The 19,477-nt window shown below is 33.0% G+C and overlaps 2 protein-coding genes across 2 annotated transcripts; one reads left to right on the top strand and one right to left on the bottom strand.

Moving 5' to 3' along the window:
* Positions 1–2,800: 2,800 nt before the first annotated feature.
* Positions 2,801–10,316, bottom strand: LOC129916885 (ras guanine nucleotide exchange factor P). The gene is made up of 8 exons (XM_055997083.1): positions 10,037–10,316; positions 8,617–9,978; positions 6,031–6,787; positions 5,815–5,968; positions 3,647–3,771; positions 3,482–3,584; positions 3,085–3,314; positions 2,801–3,021 (listed from the first exon to the last, which is right to left on the bottom strand). Exons 2-8 carry the CDS (start codon positions 9,962–9,964, stop codon positions 2,922–2,924), a joined length of 2,817 nt encoding a protein of 938 aa, XP_055853058.1. The 5' UTR covers positions 9,965–9,978; positions 10,037–10,316; the 3' UTR covers positions 2,801–2,921.
* A 1,640-nt stretch (positions 10,317–11,956) lies between these two features.
* On the top strand, positions 11,957–19,016 carry LOC129916884 (eukaryotic translation initiation factor 3 subunit A). The gene is made up of 4 exons (XM_055997082.1): positions 11,957–12,158; positions 12,274–13,358; positions 16,410–18,702; positions 18,757–19,016. Exons 1-4 carry the CDS (start codon positions 12,110–12,112, stop codon positions 18,798–18,800), a joined length of 3,471 nt encoding a protein of 1,156 aa, XP_055853057.1. The 5' UTR covers positions 11,957–12,109; the 3' UTR covers positions 18,801–19,016.
* The last annotated feature ends 461 nt before the right edge of the window (positions 19,017–19,477 follow it).

The raw sequence follows: 19,477 nt of genomic DNA, 5'->3' as shown, positions 1-19,477 counted from the left end.
AACGTAGGCACTGGATGTAAACAATGTCAAATGTCAAAAATAAATCCAATTCCATAATATTCACTACTTAAATCCAATCTTAAATCCAATTTTTTAAATCCAATCTCGTTAAATCCAAACTAATTTAAACTGCTCTCTGGAGGTCTGTTTAACTTTATAAATCCAGATGTAAAATTAATTTTCACAGTGTTCAGTTGTTTGTTCACGTATTTTGTAAAGGAAAAATAAAGATAAATGCAAATTATACAAAATTTATTGAATAAACATATAATTTTTTTTGAGTGAATAATATGACCAAAAAAGTAAATCCTTGGATTTATGAAATTCAGATTTAATGGATTGGATTTAAAATTAACTTAAATCCAAACTAAATCCCAGAGTGAATAATATGGCCGTTACACTCTGAATTTTAAAAATATATCGCAGGCAACTGTTAATTTTAAAATCCCGCACAATACTGCCGCCACTTGTGAAGACTTTTGTTAATAAACATTGCTGAGCCAAGCCTTATTCGTGTTGGCATGTTGTAGTTCCTGAAATGCATGGCTTCCAGCTCGTGATATCATGCTTTCCGTACAATCTGCTTTATGTTAGAGACACTGCCCTGCTTCTTTCTTGCAACGTTTATAGTCGTCTTCCAGGCGATATTTTTCATCCGTGTTTTTGGATCGGCGTTTTGATCAAGCTTTGCTCGAACACAAATAAATCACTTGGTAATACCCATTTAACTAGCTAGATCAGTAGATTTATCAGTGGATTTCAAAAAAAAAAAATAAAGAAATGACGATTTGCTGCGATATTGGAGAAAGTTTAGAAAGTCTTGAACATATTCAACCTAGTGTGCAATGAGAATGAGAAAATGAGTCACGAATTTCGGTTATGAACATTTTCCCCAATTTCGTCATTATTGCATTTTTAAAATCAAAAGAAATTCCAAAATTAAGTAATCCTTCTTCGTCTTCGAAAATGTAGAGTAGAGTTGCCTAATTTCGGCCGTCTCTAGTTTCCGGCCACCTTTCGGAAAATCGTTAAAACTAGTGATTTGTTAGGGTCTATTCCAAATGTTCGATCTTATGCTGTTACACCTTACACATATAGAACATATAATAAGAGTAAAAATTTGTAATAAACCCTACGAAATCACAATTCCGAAAGGTGGCCGGAAACTTGAGACGGCCGAAATTAGACAACTTTATGTGAACGCTTACGATTTGTTTCATATCAATCTTATATTAGGCTATTGATTATGTCGAAAAAAACAGAGTAATAAGGAACTAAGACGTTCACGGGTTTTTATTGCAGGAATCGTTCAATGGGTTATAAAAGAAGATTCAATGAGAGGGTGGAAACTGAAGATAGGGGTGCAAAAGCCCCCTTTTTGGTTTTTTCAATATACCTCGTAAACCAAGCAAAATTTTGATATATTGTATATACAACTTTTTGTAGATAATTAAATTTCCAATTGGAATAATGTTCTTTAAAAATTGAAAAAAAAAATCGAAACAATCATAAAAAAAATATCAAAAAAATCGATTTTTTGAGTTTTTTTGCTTTTTTAGTTGTACATTTTTTTTGGGTTGAGATAGACATAAACATTGCTTGATACTTTTTTCAAAGTATTGATACTTTTATTGATACTTTTTTCAAAAGCTAGAATTATAAACTTAATATTAATTTTAAAATGAAGTTATTTTAATCTATTCTTTTTGAAATAAACGAGTGATTCCGATAAAGAAAGTATTTTGTCTATTTTTCAATTTTCTCAAAAAGTAGAAGGCATAGGAACATTATGATTTTCATGATTTGATAAGAAATCAATTAAGGCAGTTTACTTTGTCGTATTGAAGTCCACAGTCTTTGTGAAAATTGTACTAAATGTGCTTTTTAAACATTTTGTTTACAAGTTTTGACTTTGAAATCGGGTATTTCAAAAAGAACTGATTAAAATAACTTCATTTTAAAATTAATATTAAGTTTATAATTCTAGCTTTTGAAAAAAGTATCAATCAAAACTGTAAGTGTTGCCGTTGTTTTTTAATAATTTTTTTTAATTTTAAGTATTTTTTTTTAGAAAATTGCCCCTCCCTCCAAAACGGGGGAACATTGACCCTCCCTCCCAAAGTAAACAATGATTGTATTTAACCCCTCTACAAAATCTCATTATCAGTTCTTGGTGCTTAAGTAATCGTACTTTCCCCTCAAATGTTTCTGTTTTACTTAAGTAAAACTAAAAATGCGAAAAAAAAGATAGATTAAAATGGCCATACTTCGGTCAATTTTCAATGAAAAAATTTAGTGAGTACAGCATTTTGAAGGAAATTTAATCTTCTTTTTTTCTTTGGAGCAATGTTTATGTCTATCTCAACCCAAAAAAAATGTACAACTAAAAAAGCAAAAAAACTCAAAAAATCGATTTTTTGATATTTTTTTTATGATTGTTTCGACTATTTTGGTATGGAATTTTTTTTTTCAATTTTTAAAGAACATTATTCCAATTGGAAATTTAATTATCTACAAAAAGTTGTATATACAATATATCAAAATTTTGCTTGGTTTACGAGGTATATTGAAAAAACCAAAAAGGGGGCTTTTGCACCCCTATCTTCAGTTTCCACCCTCTCATTTAATAGCACTCCGCGGTTTTATCTTCTTTTATAACCCATTGAACGATTCCTGCAATAAAAACCCGTGAACGTCTTAGTTCCTTTCTAAACTACATAATCAATAGCCTATATACTTGAAAATCATATTTGATTATATGAACCTCTAATTTATATAAGAAAATTAGAATACTATAAAATTTAAATTTCATTGGGCAAGAGTTTTATTTCGAAATCGAACAACTGGAGAGGATGGGATTCTAAGCAAAAACAAACAACTGAATGGGATGGAAACTAAGAAATTATTGTTGTAAGTTGTACTTAATTACGTTTGGGTCGTCTTCTAGTTGCATTTTGGGACGTGCCATGTTGATTTTGACCGCTGTATAAATTATCCAGGAACTCATCAAGAGTTGCTCCACTATTAATCAAACAAAAAAAGTAAGGTATCAGAAATTATCTTTTTAAGTTATGTAAACTTTACCTTGGTGGCTGAGAATTTGGTTGTTGTTTTTGTTGTTGTTGCTGCTGTTGCTGCTGCTGTTGGCCACCACGGACAATGCGGTATTGTACTATGTGAGAATTTGGCGGTAAATGTGATAACGCGCCTTTCTGGCAGTAAGCCCATTCAGTTATATCATATACTTTTCCTTCCATTAAAGCCAAATATTTCCAATGCAATCGCAGCCAATTCGTTTCCGCCCAAATATCACCCTTTGAATATATAAATTAGAAGAAATTAGAAGGATATGCTAATTATTTTGTATAATTGTTTTTTTTTTTTTTTTTTTGAAAATTCGTAGCAAATCTAAGATACGAATAGAATTCGTGATAAGCCCGACTTTTTATGATTAACATGTATTTACTATAAGTACACTTACTTCTCTTGCTGAATGTCTTATTTTACATGACCCACATTCTCGGGCAGCATAATGAGGTCGATCGGTTATCTTTCTTGGATGTCGGAGTCCGCAACTACTACATCTATTATGTTAAAATTTAATCAATAGGTAAAAAGAGAATAGAGACATCTGCAATAAGCATACCTTATTGTATTGGCCGCTTCAGCAATTTTTGTCTGCAATTGAGATAATAAGTCGTGAAGTTCAGTCCAAGCTTTTTCTGCATGCAGTGCTTCGACTAAACTCTGGTCATAAGCAGCTCGGTTTTCCTGTAAATAAAAAATTGGTGGTTAAAAATAAAACTAAAAGTCACATGCAAGCAAAAGTGCAAAAACTGTAAAAAAAAAAAAAATACCCGAAAAAAATATATAGATGTATTTATAATTCCGTACAGGTACCACTATGTATACTATTGATTCTATCGGCCATACGACGGATTTTCGTTGTTTCCCAAAATAAACCCCCGTTCACCTAAAATATTTTTACAGACTATAGATTCTTGGTTTCTGTCGTAAATGAAACATTTTTTAACAATTTCCATTTGGGAAATTTCACTCAAGATATTTTATGAAGACTCTTTAGATTCTCAATTCGAAACATTTTCATAAGTTTAAAAAATAACCAACATTTATGTGAGCCCTACACTAAAAACATTTTTAAAAACTTTACGGGTTCTTTGTCCTCGCTCCATCTAAAACCTTCGTCCCAAAATTCATGAGTGTATCATGTTTTTCACATGGGTTTCGCATTAAATCGGCATGGTCAAATGAAACAAATAGTCGGCTGGATGCTATATTTTTTACGAAATTGAGTTAGGCGTAAACCGTTCCATTCTATCTCTTTTAGTTTTCAAGTTACTGTTTTGTTCAATAGGACACTTTTACAACGGTTTATTATGTCATTTTCGTTCAATAAATTCCTGTTTGTATTACATTGAAAACAATGGGAATTGTATTTAAAAAAATATTTCATTATTTCTATCTTGTCCAATATCCTCAATCCAAAATGACTTCCTCTTTGAATTTAGTTTATAACTTATTCAAAATAATAGAAACAAAAGTTCTGTGCATGTTTTAAAAACAAAATTATCAAGGCTTCAAGCAGAAAATCAATACCAATCAAAAACTTTCAGACATAAACAAAAATTTGCAATCTGAACTCTAAAAATCGATTTCCCAACATTTTGAAAAATGGACATTGAACAAGATAGCATCCAGCCGACGAAGTGTATTATTGTCACGAAGGTTCGTTCATGTCTATGAATATCATAAAACAACAAAATTAATGATTACAAATGAAATGCATAAAGCAAGTCTCCACTTTACAAATTAAAACTGACGATTATCACCCTTCTGTTTTTGATAACAAGATGAACAGGAGAGCCGATATGGATCATGTCAGCCCTAAGTATAAGCAGTTGGTGGAGAAGGGTAAAAGAAATATGTTATGTTTAAGTGATTTTTCATGTTATGTTTCTGTCCTGTGGCAATAAGACAGAGTAGCTTGTCAGTTAAACTTTATACTGTGTGGATGTAGGAAGTTGATTATTTAATTTAAATGTAACAATAGATTATTGTAAGTTTTTAATGTATTGTGAATAATTTGCAAACATTTCTAATTATTTATCAATGCTTAAATAGAAACCATTGTTTGATGGTGTCAATATACGAGGACGAAACGTTTTGACAAAAAGAAAATATTTGTTTCATTTCACCCGAAGCTCATTCACCAATAACTTATAGAATTATAAATAGGTCACCAATATCAAAAGATGTTTACTCTTACTATAAAGTAAAAATGTATGTATTTTGCAAAATATAACAAACAAATTTCACTACAGTACCTTGCTATATTATTAGGCCCAAGTGAACAAAACACATGTGTTATTGTTGCTTAGTTATAAAGTTTTTGTCGAAGTATCTTACATTTTGTTTTGTCTCATTTACTTACACTTATCATGTAGCTACGGATAGACTAAAAAAAGAGATCATACCTTTTGAAAGAAAGCAAAAGTACAAAAGGAGAAAAGCTCCAAAGGACATTTTGTATGGAATTCATGCTCGGTGCTCGGAGAATTACCAGACCGTTCGAATACTTAAATTTTTTTTCGGAGAATAACGTTGTATTCTTAACTTAATGTATAGGACCACATGAAAAATTAAAATTTAGAAATGGGTACAAACCCCTAATTAATTTTGATGAAATATACTTTGTGAGAAAGTGTTGAGACACTTTATGAATAGCGATGTATAAAATTTGAAAACAATTATCTATTTATGTATATTAAATAAAGTATAGGAATATGTACTTACCGCCTCGCCAATAAGTTCAAAAGCTCTTTGAAGAACTTTGAATGCTTCTTCAGCTCCTGGTTGCTTATTCTTATCTGGATGTACAAGAACTGCAATTTTTTTATAATGCTTTCGTATTTGTTCTTGTGAACTATTTGCTGGAACGCCTAATATGCTAAAAAATATAAAAAAATTATTACAACCTCATATTCATATTAGATATCTATTGAAACCAACCTGTATGCATCTTTCCCTTTACAATTTAATAACGAATACATTGCTTCTTCACCTGTCTGTGGTAAACGTCCTGTTTTAAATGATTCCGTCGAACTTTGTGTCAACTTTTTTTTATAAAATCTCCTCCAAAATGCCCATTTTGAGTTTTTCTTAAATTTACTATCAATTTTTTTCAAATAATTACGAATCCAAATGCTTGGTTTATTTGAATTTTGTTGAAGATCTTTACGTAAAATCAAAAAGTACGCATAACCATGGTCATATGCTTGAGATAATCTTTCATATAATATACTGAAACCTATTACAATAATGTCATACATTAAGTAAAATAACCAGGTGAGAATTTGCACTGTGTACTTTAATAAGAAATTTTTTACAAGTGTCTTCAAGAGTTCATATTTGTCATTCGAAGATTTCTTTTGAATATCACGGTTTTGACCACCGCGCCTGGTAGTGAGCTGTTTTTCAAAACGATTACTTGTCTTAGAATTAAGACATGTTCCGCTACTGTTAAGGCGGTTCTTTTTAATATTATTACCGACCGATGATGATGAATTGGTATTTTGCTGCGAGGTATTGTATTTTTGAAATCGCTCAAATTGCATGTTATTCGTTTTGGAAACATTGTAGAAACCTTCTTTATAATTTGCTGCACCACCACCACTTGTCGAGGAGGACGACTGTGATGTGTTTAAATTTGAAGATTTTGTTTGATCTTCGTCGCGCTTCAAATTGTATTTCTTTTTGTTGTAATCACCTGAGAAAGATAGAGAGTGAGAAAAGTAAAAGGTGTAGCTGCGTGTTATAATTAAAATAAAATTCTTATTCAATATGACCAAAAAGGGTTTTAAAAAAATATATGATGGGATCAAAAATTTCTTCTGTTGAACAAAATATTATTTTTAATGGAGTACCGGGTGATAATTTGAAAAACATTGCACATACATACATTTAATTCGTTTTTTGTAGAAAATGTGGCTGAAACAAATCAGTCTATTGATGTTGTTCGGTATGATAACCAAATTGATGAACTTAAATGTCATTTTAAATTCAGTCTTGTAAATCCTTGCGATATATATGAGGTTTTGAGAAACATGAAACAAAGGTAAGATTTTAGCTTTAAGTATCCAAAGATGTTTTTAGACGCATTTCATGAAAAAGAAAACGTGCTGACTGAAATTGTAAATACATACATCTTTTGTTTCGAGATGTTTTCCGAATTCAAGGAATGAATTGTAAGTTGCGCTAGTAAAAAAAGTCAAGACTCAAGAAGAAGACTATCGACCTATCGATATTGATACAAAAATTGGAACAGTACGGTATTTAAGACGTAGAATTACAGTGTTTCATTTCATATCTAGTTCAGAGAACACAAAGTCAAATCTGTAAACGAAGAACGATCGAATGTACTCTCAGCTAGTTAAGTAGTACCTCAAGGTTCAATACTTGGACCTTTTTACTGCAAGATAGTTAGTTTGTCGATGATACTCTAATATACATTGTGGGAAAGGATACTTCAACAAAGACTCAGCAACTATAAGAAGATATTGAAAGATTAACCATTTGGTTCGAAGTGAATAAACTCAAAGCCGACTATTCAAAAGACGAAGTGAGACATAGGTGTAGGTAAGCAAATAAAAAAAACGGAGATTCCAATTGATTGTGATGAACTTAATAAAAAATTTGTCACTTTAAACTCTTCAGGTTTCGTTGTTCGATCCTTTGATTTGACAGAAACTGTACTTACAAACTCAAGTTTATCTCGCATTTGAAGTTCTAGAGTGTTTTCTTGATATTAAATCTAACTCTGATAGCATCCATCCAATTTTTTTGGAAGCCATTTTTCCGTACATAGTTAAATACATAACTTATATACTGTTAGATACAGCATTTTCTAATTCAACTACAAACAAATTAAAAAATAATCAAGATTAAGTGACAAAAGGTTTGTTTTCTATCACGGGCTTTCACCGGTATTGGTTCAATTAAATTTTGTAAAATAGTTAATGGTATTTCATTATAAGCCATTTTAAAGCGGCTTCCGCAATTCTAACATTTTTTCAATTAATTTTGCACTTGACGATCTTGCACAGATTTTTTTTGGGTTAAAATTGAGTGACAGTAGCGGGAAATATATAACTGTAATATTGCCATCATTAACAGTGTTTTTACTGGACTTTCTGTGTGTTTTGGTTCATTGTCGTGCTAAGAGATCCAACAAAATGAAATTTCCCATTCCACAAAGTGCAACAAAATAGCTTTAATACCTTTTTCATTTTGATAGATATTTACATAAATGAACTTGTTTTTTAATAAATTTGTTTAAAACTAGCATAGTTCCAATTTTCTAAATACAAAGCACAAATTTTGTTAAAATAATATTACGATACTGAAATTATCTCTAATTTAGAAGATCTTGTATCTTACAGAGCATAATAATTATACATTAAATAAAAATGAAATGAAAAAAAAAATGAAACAAAATTACAAAAAAAAATTTGTAATAACAATGTAAAGAAATTTGTTAAAAATAACTGATGTAGAATAATATCTCAATACGAAAGTATGCTAAATAAAAATAGTTACCTGCATCAGATGGAAGATTCCCAGTTTGTTTACTATTACTTTTAAAAGATTTTGACGGAATCTTTTTTGAATTTTTATTAGAGTTTGAATTTAATGAAAATATCTGAACATTCTCTTTGTCATCGTGGGTAGGTGAATTTTTTCTATCACCCCCTTTTTTATTAAATCCACTTAAATTATCCAAAGAAGCTGAATGTGATTCGTCTGTTAGTTTACGATGAGATTGAGATTCAATACGTTTCTTTTTGTCAGCCGTTGCGGCTGTTGGTGAAACTTTACGCTCGGTGGGAAAGCCAGAGGTTTTTATTTTATCACTATTTGACTTTGGCGACTTGGCAGTTTGTCCCGGATAATCATTTTTCTGATTATTTACAACTCCATTGGGTGTTCCAACTGCAGCTTGGTTGTTAATTTTACTCAGTACATCTGAGTAAGACATTCGCATAGGTTTAACTTCAGCAATGTTACGTTTTTTAACCTCTGGATGAGAATTACCAACTTCATGGGTTTTATCAGAGTTGCCAGTTGCATTGTTAATAACTACAGATTTTTGGCCAACATTTTGAGCCGATTTTCCTGTGGACAATGAACCACTTGAATCATCTAAAGGAGTTGTATAATGATTCTCATGAATCAAAGAACCTTTACCATCAACAAATGAAGTATTTTGATCTTCAAATTGAGTATATGTTCCTGTAAGATTGGGAGACCAATTGTTAACAAGTTTACTTATAATCATATTTGTCGTGCTAGCAGCAGCTTCTGTGACCCCAAAACCTGATGGATTTGGTGGAACTACTGAATGCATTCCATGAACTTGAATACATTCATCATTTGACGAAGTTACTTTGGATTGAGAATTGTTATCTACTTGATTCAAATCTATTTGAGAAGATGGTTGACAATTGTTAGAAAAGAGTTCATAATTATTATAAATTATTTGTTGCTGCTGATTTTGTTGGTCAGTGTCAATAGTGTGATAGACTTTAAGGAAATTCCCATGACCTACTGGCAGTACAGAATATGTCTCGGGATATTCTGATGATGAGTAAGAAACATTATGAGCTGAATGGGATAATTCTTTTTGTGGTGATAATGTTGTTGGCGGTATTGTTGTTGAAGAAGATGATGATGTAGTAACTGTTGAGGATTGTTGTTGTTGTTGTTGTACTGGAATTAATAATCTATGATGATTATTTGATATAAATGTTGGCGATGTCGGAGTTTCGGGAGTCGTCAAATCGCCAGGAGATTGTTGTTGTGCAGACGATGATGAAAAATGCTGTTGATGGTGACGCTGTGGCCATGAAACACGGCGTTCATCATTAATGTCTGATTTTTGTGACATCAAAAGTTTTCCTCCTAACAAGATGCAAAATTTAATTTTCTTTTTTTTCTATCAACTTTTTTTTTTACATACAAACAACTTATAATTTTTAGGGGTTGTGTCCTTTTTATATTCTTCTTGATCACTTTCAAAATATTGATAATTCTAGTATTTTATATTAAATATCATTTGTTTCTATCCATTTAATTTAATGTTTTATTTAAATACTTTTACTTTTTTTTTATTAAAATATTTCAACTTTTGCCACTCTAGACGGAAAAATCGACAACTAGAACAGAATAAATATTAAAAAAAAATTTTTTTTGTCGTCAGAATTTCGATTTATACGACGCGATTTTTTTTTGCCCGTTCCGATATTGATATACATTAAAATAAAAAAAATGTGAATGAACATAAACTTTAATTTTTTAGATAGTCTACTCATGCATACTAAGGCCGGTTTTACACGAAGACTACCCTTCAAGCAAGAAAACGGAATTCAGAAAAGATACTCCGACCGAGAAAAACGGGGTTGCACTCACACACTTGCAACTTTTTGTGTATAAACACAAAGTCGAGGGAGAAATCGTGATGAAAAAACCAATACATATAAACTCGGCTCCGCGGTGATTATAATTTCCATACTAATTTGAGCCGCCTTCGGACCCGTTTCTGAGCCGAAGTTGGACTCAGCTCCGCATGAGGCGGAGCGGATTGGAGCGAGGTCGGACTCGTTTGCTTGAAGGGTAACCACCTCGCAAATCGCATTTCTTGGTACGTTTTTTTTTGGTTGACTTAGGTTTGACAGTTCATTATTTTTGTTTTAATTTTTGGAGAAAGCAGTCGGAAACTAATGTAAATATCTCACGTCAAGTTTCTTTCCAAAACCTTAAAACCACAAGTTACATAAATGTATATAATAATAATAAACGAAACTAATGCATATCTGTTCTCCTTTGACACTTGTATAACAACTATCCGCCAATTACAATGTATTCCATTACATTTCTGTATATCAGCGTAGAGTCCAACACTTTCCATCAAATCTTCCTAAACTCTACGACAGAAGAAAATTTAATATAATAAAACAAAACTGCAGTAAAATGAAGTTGTTAGTAGTAGTAGTAGTATAGTAGAAGTAGTAGTAGAAAGAGAAACGTCTAAATTTGCCTTAACATTTTTTCCCGAGATTCACAGGGTAGAAAATCTTCGTTTTCATCTTTTTTAATTTCTCAATTTTTTTTTTTGGAAAATTTCATACAAAGGCAGAAAAACCACTGATATGTATAACACATTGGATAATGTATTTCCAACACAGTATAACAGTTTTTGTGACTTGATTAGAAGATGCCATTTTGTTCTCCGTGATATATAACTGGTAGTAACTCTGTTATTTTTTTTAATCCCGGGGGAAATATATCAAAAAAGTTAAGGCCACTGATATGTCAATAAAATAAATTCCCTTTGAAGTATAACAGTTTTTATTAGAAAATGACATAGCACCACTGATCTTTTTAATACACTAGATTGTGGATTCATACAAAAACTTTTAATCAATTTTAAACTGTGCTACGGAAGAAAAATACCATTTAATCCTATGATTATACTTCAAAGGGAAACCAGTTCATCCAGAGATCAGTGGATCACTTCAAAAGATCAATATGAAGAGGAGAGACCTGTTATAATTTGCATTAAATCCGTTATGAATTTTATAGATCAATAGAACGCACCCATTGACTGTGTTATTTTATGTAATTTCTAGTTAAAATTATTATTATTTAAATTATCTATCAGCTATCACTGTCCAGTCTATTTTATAGCAAAATTGATTTTTTTTCGATTCTTCAATTATTCAATTTTTCGATCTGTCCTAATCAAATCAAATCAAAATTTCGATTCAAATTGAATCCGATCTTCAAATCCGTTCATATAAACAACTTATACACAACTACAATTTTGACACTCTATGAAATGACATTAGACCGAATAGCCCCATATAGTTATAGCGACAACTTGACTTCAACTCGGCCATTTTGTTAAAAAAAATTCATGGGCGCATACTTTCAACAGAATTTTATAAATAAAATTCTACTTAAAATCAGTGAAAGTATTGTATTATATTGAAACAGAAATAAAATATTAAACAAAATTTAATCTGTTTACATCATGGCTCGTTATATGCAGCGTCCGGAAAATGCTCTAAAAAGAGCAAATGGTTAGTATTAGTGTAACACGTATATATAAAAATTATTCCTTCCATGCGGCCAACTCATCGTCTCTATGTGAAAAATGGTGAATAATTGAAATAATTAAAAAAATTTTTTTTGTAGAATTTATTGATGTAGGAAAACCCTTACGAGCGTTGGATACGCTCCAAGAAGTCTTCCGCAACAAAAAGTTCACTTACAATTGGTCTGAATCTGTAATTGAACCTCTCATGTTCAAATACCTGTATTTGTGCGTTGAGTTGAAGAAATCTCATATCGCCAAGGAAGGTCTCTTCCAATACAGGAACATGATTCAATTGGTCAATGTCAATTCATTGGAGAATGTCATTCGTGGGTATTTGAAAATGGCTGAGGAGCATACCAAAGCAGCTCAACAGCAGTCTTCTGCTGCTGTAGCTGTCCTTGAAGTCGATGATTTGGACAATATTGCCACACCGGAAAGCATTCTTATGTCGGCAGTTTGTGGCGAAGATGCGCAAGATCGTTCAGATCGAACAATTCTTTTGCCATGGGTTAAGTTCTTGTGGGAATCTTATTGTCAGTGTTTGGAGTTACTCCGATTGAATACTCATTGTGAGATTCTTTATCATGACATTGCTCGAATGGCTTTTCAATTTTGTCTAAAATACAATCGTAAAAGTGAGTTCCGTCGTTTGTGTGACAAATTGAGGAAACATTTGGAAGATGTTTGCAAAGGTACCAACCAAGCAAACGGTGTGAGTATCACAAAGTTGGAAACTCAACAACTTTGTTTGGATACCAGATTGCATCAATTGGATAGTGCCATTCAAATGGAATTATGGTTAGAAGCTTATAAAGCAATTGAAGATATTCATGGTTTGATGGCTTTGTCAAAGAAAAGTCCAGCAGCTAAAACAATGGCTAATTACTATCAGAAGTTAGCAATGGTATTCTCAAAGGCTGGTAATCAATTGTTCCATGCTGCTGCTTTGCTTAAGCTTTTCCAATTGACTCGTGAACTTAAGAAAAATACCACCGAGGAGGAAATGCAGAGAATGGCTTCGCATGTTTTGATTGCAACTTTATCTATTCCACTGCCATCAGCTCATCCAGAATTTGATCGTTTTATTGAAACTGACAAGAGTCCATTGGAGAAGGCACAACGTTTGGCTGTTTTACTTGGATTAACGCAACCACCAACAAGGGTGTCTCTACTTAAAGAAGTGGTAAGTTTATTTATTACATTATAGCTAAAATGAAATTTTTAAAACATCTCAAAATATTGTATGAAAGTAAACACTAGGAGAGATTTTGTTTTTACTCGTGGGATAAATCGTTTGGTGCACACGCCTGGGCTAAGGTACTTATGGCGAAGTAAAAAGCCTGTGGCAAAAAAATCAGTTTTTTCTTTTAAATCCATTTGATTTCCATTACAATTAAAAAAAAAAAAACTTCATTGCAAAAAAATTATTGCATTAAAATAAAATTTGTTGCATACCTATAAAAATATTGTGCATTAAAAAAAATTATTGCAAATAGTTACCAAATTGACAAAGGTAATTCTGAATGTAAATACGTATTTTATGAGAGATGAAAAATAACTATCACATAATTTATGTCGTGGCGATTTCTAGTCTTTGTGTTCAGTTTAGGGTTGGCTTCACAACCGAAGGATTTACCAAGTCCAAATTTCAAAACATGATCTTATTCCGAATTGAATATGCATCCAAGAAATCTAATCTATGTATGGAATGTAATAATAATATGTAAAATGCTAAGAATTTGTTCTGAATTTGTCGCACATTTTCTTTCGTCTTTCAAAAACAAATGATCGTTTTAGTTTTTTAAAGAATCTACCTACTAATTTAAGTTATGAACATAATTTACAAAGAAACAAACGATGTTCTTACTGGTCGTATTAGAACTGCAATTTCTGTTAACAAGCAAGCCAAAATTATGTTTTCTTAAATCCCCCTTAAGGGCCATTTTTTTCACTCGGAGTTGAACATAACTTGAGGATTTTTATCCTTAACTTCCGAATTCGGTTTTATTCACTCCAAGTTGACGTTTTTAACTTTCGATTTTAAACTTGAGAGTTGATCAACTTCCAGTTTCCAAACCAGAAGTTTGCCGACCAAACTTGAGAGTTTGCTTTAGATTTTTTTTTCAATTTTTCTGTCAAAATGTTGTTCGCAGTTAGCAAACAAAAATCGAGAAAGTAAACAAAACCCGAAAAATAATTATTGAATAAAAAGAAATTACAACTTGCGTTTGAACTCTCGAGTTAAAGTCAACTCTCAAGTTGGCAAACTCGAGAGTTTGCTTCAAGTTGAGCAATAGTGAAAAAATGGCCCTGCATTGAGAAAATGTATCAAATACTAACGGATTGCAAAAAAGTTAAATTTTTGTGAAAATGTACATTTTTCACAAGCTTCCCGATTTCGTTTTTTCATAATAGACTCAAAATAGGTGGTTAGAATTTATTCAAGAGACCACTGTTATGAGCTACGTGAAGTCAATTGAAAAAGAATTAGTAAATTCAGATGGGTTCAAACAAATCACAAATTCTCGATCTCCGTTCCATTTTTATTTTATCATTTTTCTTCTTATAGTGACCAGCGCTTTAAAATAAAAAAAAAATCAGAATATGTTCAGAATACCATAAAATAAAAACCATGAAATGCAACCATGAAAAACACTCCACTCTAATACATTTACACCTATCGACAAAAAAAATCTAGCATTAACAATGGAAAAAAAATATTTTTGTCCTTTTTTATTTTGGAAAGAAGTTAGAAAGCATTTAAATTATTTCACTTCGAAACTTTTCAAATTACGACTGGAAATACAGTAAAATTTTTAACCCCCACACTTTTCTTTTGTAAACAAAAAATACATCACAAATTGCAAAGTGCAAAGTCGGGACTTTTCATTTAAGGTGAAACACTGCACGACGGATACCTTGCTAGCGCCGAATAACCGTTAAAATAAATGCTTATGAATGTTCTTATCATGGTTGTCATGAATGAACTTGATTTTGATATTTTTAAATCAACAAAATGGTTGCATTGCACCCTTATCAACCATTAAAATTTTTGATAAACTACTTCCTTGTTTTGAATTAGAATTGATTGTAAACTGTCCTTGGTATTAAAAAAATGTTATTTCTCAAATTTTCATTAATTAAAAATTCCTAGTTTAAAACACATTTTTGGTCGAAATATAATCATTTCTGAAAAAAAAAGAAAAGAGAATCACATGTGTTCTGCATTTTACATTCTGTCAAGAAATAGTACGTTAAAATTAAATCTGGATGGTTTTGCATCTCGGTCAAATCCATTTTCTGATCGAATGTAATCAGTTTCGTTTCTCCTTTGTGAATTTGGTGTCTAAAAGTTTATCAAATATTCATTCGCAACCGATGCAAATCAATTAAAATTCACAATCCATGTTTTACGTCTTAGAAGGTGACTACGGGACAGACTGAAGCATGTATGAATTTGGAATGCAAGAATTTCGTGGACTATTTTGATATTAGCATTGAATAATTACAAATAGAAGTGACACCGCAGATTACTCATGCGACTATAAGAGTACCGGAAGATAGATGAACTACAGGTTTGCGCCTCAACTATCATGTATTTTCGAGTTGAGTCTTAACTAATATTTTTTTGAAACCTTCATAAAAAAATTAATAATTATTATTATACATTTCAAAGAGCTTATATTGATATAAGTTTTCGTATTTTGAAAAGTCATATTAGTCTAGAGAACAAGGACGATGCCTTTTACTCCTACTGGCCTAGGTTCGAATACCGGTAAAATTTGAATTTTTTTTTTGTGGAGATTTTTTTTTGAGAAATTTAATTAATTTTTATTCTAGTAATGTAAAAAAAAAAAAAAAATCTCAATTTCCCGTCAGATTCGAACCTGGGCAGGTAAACTTAACAGACATTCACCTTATCCTCTAGGCTATCTCCACTTTTTGAAATAGGAAAACTTTTATCTTTATGTATAAGCTGTTTAGGATTTGATTTTGGGTTGCTGGATTTGCTTTTGGATTGTTGGCTTTGCTTTTGGATTGTTGGATTTGCTTTTTTAATTCAACGCACGATACTAGCGACTACAATTTTACAGCGGACGTTTCCCTGGGTGTCCACTTCTATTTGTAATTATTCAATGATATTAGGATCCAACTGTATATGTGTATAATTTAAGAAATATTTATTAAAAATCTTATTGTTAAAAGAAATTAAATATTGTCTTCTTTGAAACAGGTTCGTCTGAACGTGCATCTTTATGCTTCCGAAGAGTTTAAAAACCTTTACAATTGGTTGGAAATTGATTTCAATCCATTAAGTCTTTGCAAGCGTGTACAAACTGTTATTGAAGTTATTGAGAAAGAAGAAAACAACATGCTAACCCAGTACATACAATCCTTGAAGGACGTCACTATTATGCGTTTAATTAGACAAATATCCCAAGTCTACCAAAGCATTGAATTTACACGTTTGATTCAACTGGCAACATTCTCCAATATTTTCCAATTGGAGAAAATTGTTGTGGATTGTGTTCGTCACAATGACATGCAAATACGTATTGATCACCAGAAGCGTTGCATTTACTTTGGAACAGATCTGACCGAAAGCCAACGCGAAGATCACACTGATGGCCCTTCCTTGCAGTCAATGCCTTCAGAGCAAATTCGTTCGCAACTGGTTAACATGTCTAATGTTCTACACAGAGCTGTAGCTATAGTTAATCCAAATCGTAAAAAGGAAGAACGTCAAAAGATGCGCGCCCAAATGGTTTGGCATTACCATGAAATTAAGGAAAAGGAACACCAACGCATTCTTCAACGCCAAAAGATTATCGAAGATCGCAAAGAATATATTGAAAAGCAAAACAATGCCAGGGAAGAAGAAGAACAACGACGCATCGAAGAAGCATCTCGACAAATGAAGATAGCAGAAGAGAAGCGTTTGCAGCAAGAAAATGAGGAACGTGAAAAGAAACGTGCCCTGAATGAAATTGCAGCAATTAAAGAGAAGAGTTTGAAAGAAAAAATGCAACAAATTTCTCAAACAGCTCATGGCAAAAAAATGCTGTCCAAGCTGGATGAAGAAGGTATTAAGAAGTTAGATGCTGAACAAATTGCTGCTCGCGAAACCGAAGAGTTGAATCGCGAACGTAAGGAACTCCAGACAAAACTCAAATCATTGGAGAAAAAAGTTGATTACTTTGAACGCGCTAAACGTATCGAAGAAATACCACTCTTTGGAAAGTATCTTTCCGAAAAGCAAGTTAAAAATAAGGAATTCTGGGAACTACAAGAACAACAACGTATTGAAAATGCCATTGCAGAGAGGAAGATTGCAGTTGAACAACAAGATCGCTTGAAACGTATGTATCCAGATCGTGATGCTTTCTTAGAAAACTTAAAGAAGGAGCGTGCTTCATTGTTCGTTGAGAAATTGAAGAACTTTAACAAAGCACTTGAAGAAGAGCGTAAAACTCGTCTCGCAAACAGAATTATTCAACGCCGCGAACAACGTCGCCGTGATTGGCTCCAAGAAAAAGAAGATGAACGTTTGCGACAAGAAGAAATTATTCGTCGTGCTAAGGAGGAAGAGGAACGCATCGAGATGGAGCGCCGTCGCGCCGAACGCGAAGCTGAAGAAGAAAAACGACGAATTCAATACGAGAAGCAACGCCAAAAGGAAGAAGAAGTTGAAAAGAAAATTCAGGAAGAACGCGAACGCGCTCGTGAAGCTGCTAAAGATTCGGATAAGGAGCGTGAACGTGAAGTTTGGCGTCCAAGGGGATTTGACCGCGGTGACAGAACTGACCGTTCGGACCGAGGTGAGAGAATTGAACGTGGTGGCGACCGTAGTGAAAACAAGGAATGGCGCAGAGGTGCTGCTACTGGTGCTGCTACTGCTGCATCCACAGATGCACCCGCACAGGCTGGAGGCTTCGACTGGCGTAGAGGACGTGATGGCGATGGTCCAAGCAGACCTGCACCAGCCGCTTCAGCTGGCGGTGATAAATGGCGTCGTACTGGTGGAGAAGATAGGCGTGGTGAAGATCGTGACGTACGCAGAGTTGGTGAGGATCGTCGTGGGGGTGATGATCGTCGTGGTGGAGATGATCGTCGAGGTGGTGATGATCGTCGTGGCGGTGATGATCGTCGTGGTGGAGATGATCGTCGTGGAGGAGATGATCGTCGTGGTGGCGATGAACGTCGCGGTGGAGATGACCGTCGTGTTGGCGATGATCGTCGAGATGATCGTTTTGCTCAACGTCGTCGTGATGGACCACGAGAACAGGATAACCGCGAATCGGGCTCAAATTGGCGTGCTAACACACGTTCAAATGATGATCGTCGTGATGAAGCTCGCAGACCGATGGGTGATCGTGGAGACCGCACAACTGACCGCGCTGACCGTGCTGACCGTGCAGATCGGCCGGCCCGCCCTGCTCAAAGTAAAGATTCTTCTTCCAGCTGGAGACGGCTTGATGATGAACGCAAGGAACGCCCTGCTCCTCCTCAACGACGAGAAGAAAAAGGTATGTACAAAATAAATTCTTTTCTGCTCACAAGTAAATTTATTTTTATTTCAGAAAATCGGGACGATGGCGAATGGACTAGTGTCAAGCGTCGTTAATCAACCAATCGACCAAGTAGCAAAGCAATTAAATTTTTTTTTTAACATGATTTTAAAAGATCAATATTTTTAAAGGCCATCGTCACGTTTCCTAGCTTTTCTTAAAACAAAAAATGATATAAGATGCATTCAAGTTAAATTATAACGTACCACGCTTTACACTGTATTTCCTCTAAAAATATTAAAATATAATATAATTCCTAATGCTATTATTAATTTTTGAGTTTTTATTTATTATGGATGGGGGAAGAAAAGGATTTGCTAAAAAAAATTATTACTCCCAGTTTCAAAGTCAGGGTTTAAACCTCAGTTCAGCTGAACATTAAACTGAGTTCATATTTTTGGTTAAACTCGGCGGTCAAAGAAGTCTGAACTTCGTTGATTGTAGGAATGATGAATTTTTGAAATAAAATTATATTTAGGGTCATTTAAATGCAAAGCGGATATTCTTGTCTTGACCAATAAAAACTTGTTAAATAAAGCACTTGGTCATGTAAGTTCATTTTAAGTGAAAATTGCAGTTAGTGAGTTTTGGTTGTCAACCGACGATATGGTTTCTCAGCTACACTTTCTAGTTACAAAAATTAGGAACAAAAAAAATCTTTATTTTTTAACGATTTTTGATAGGCTGTATCTGAATGAAAAATGATCGTATTGAATGTATATTTGGATTGATG

This window comes from Episyrphus balteatus, chromosome 3 (assembly GCF_945859705.1).
Source record: "Episyrphus balteatus chromosome 3, idEpiBalt1.1, whole genome shotgun sequence".
Classification (NCBI taxonomy): domain Eukaryota; kingdom Metazoa; phylum Arthropoda; class Insecta; order Diptera; family Syrphidae; genus Episyrphus; species Episyrphus balteatus.
Note: the sequence above shows the minus strand (reverse complement) of the source record. Positions and strands in the feature narration are given on the sequence as shown.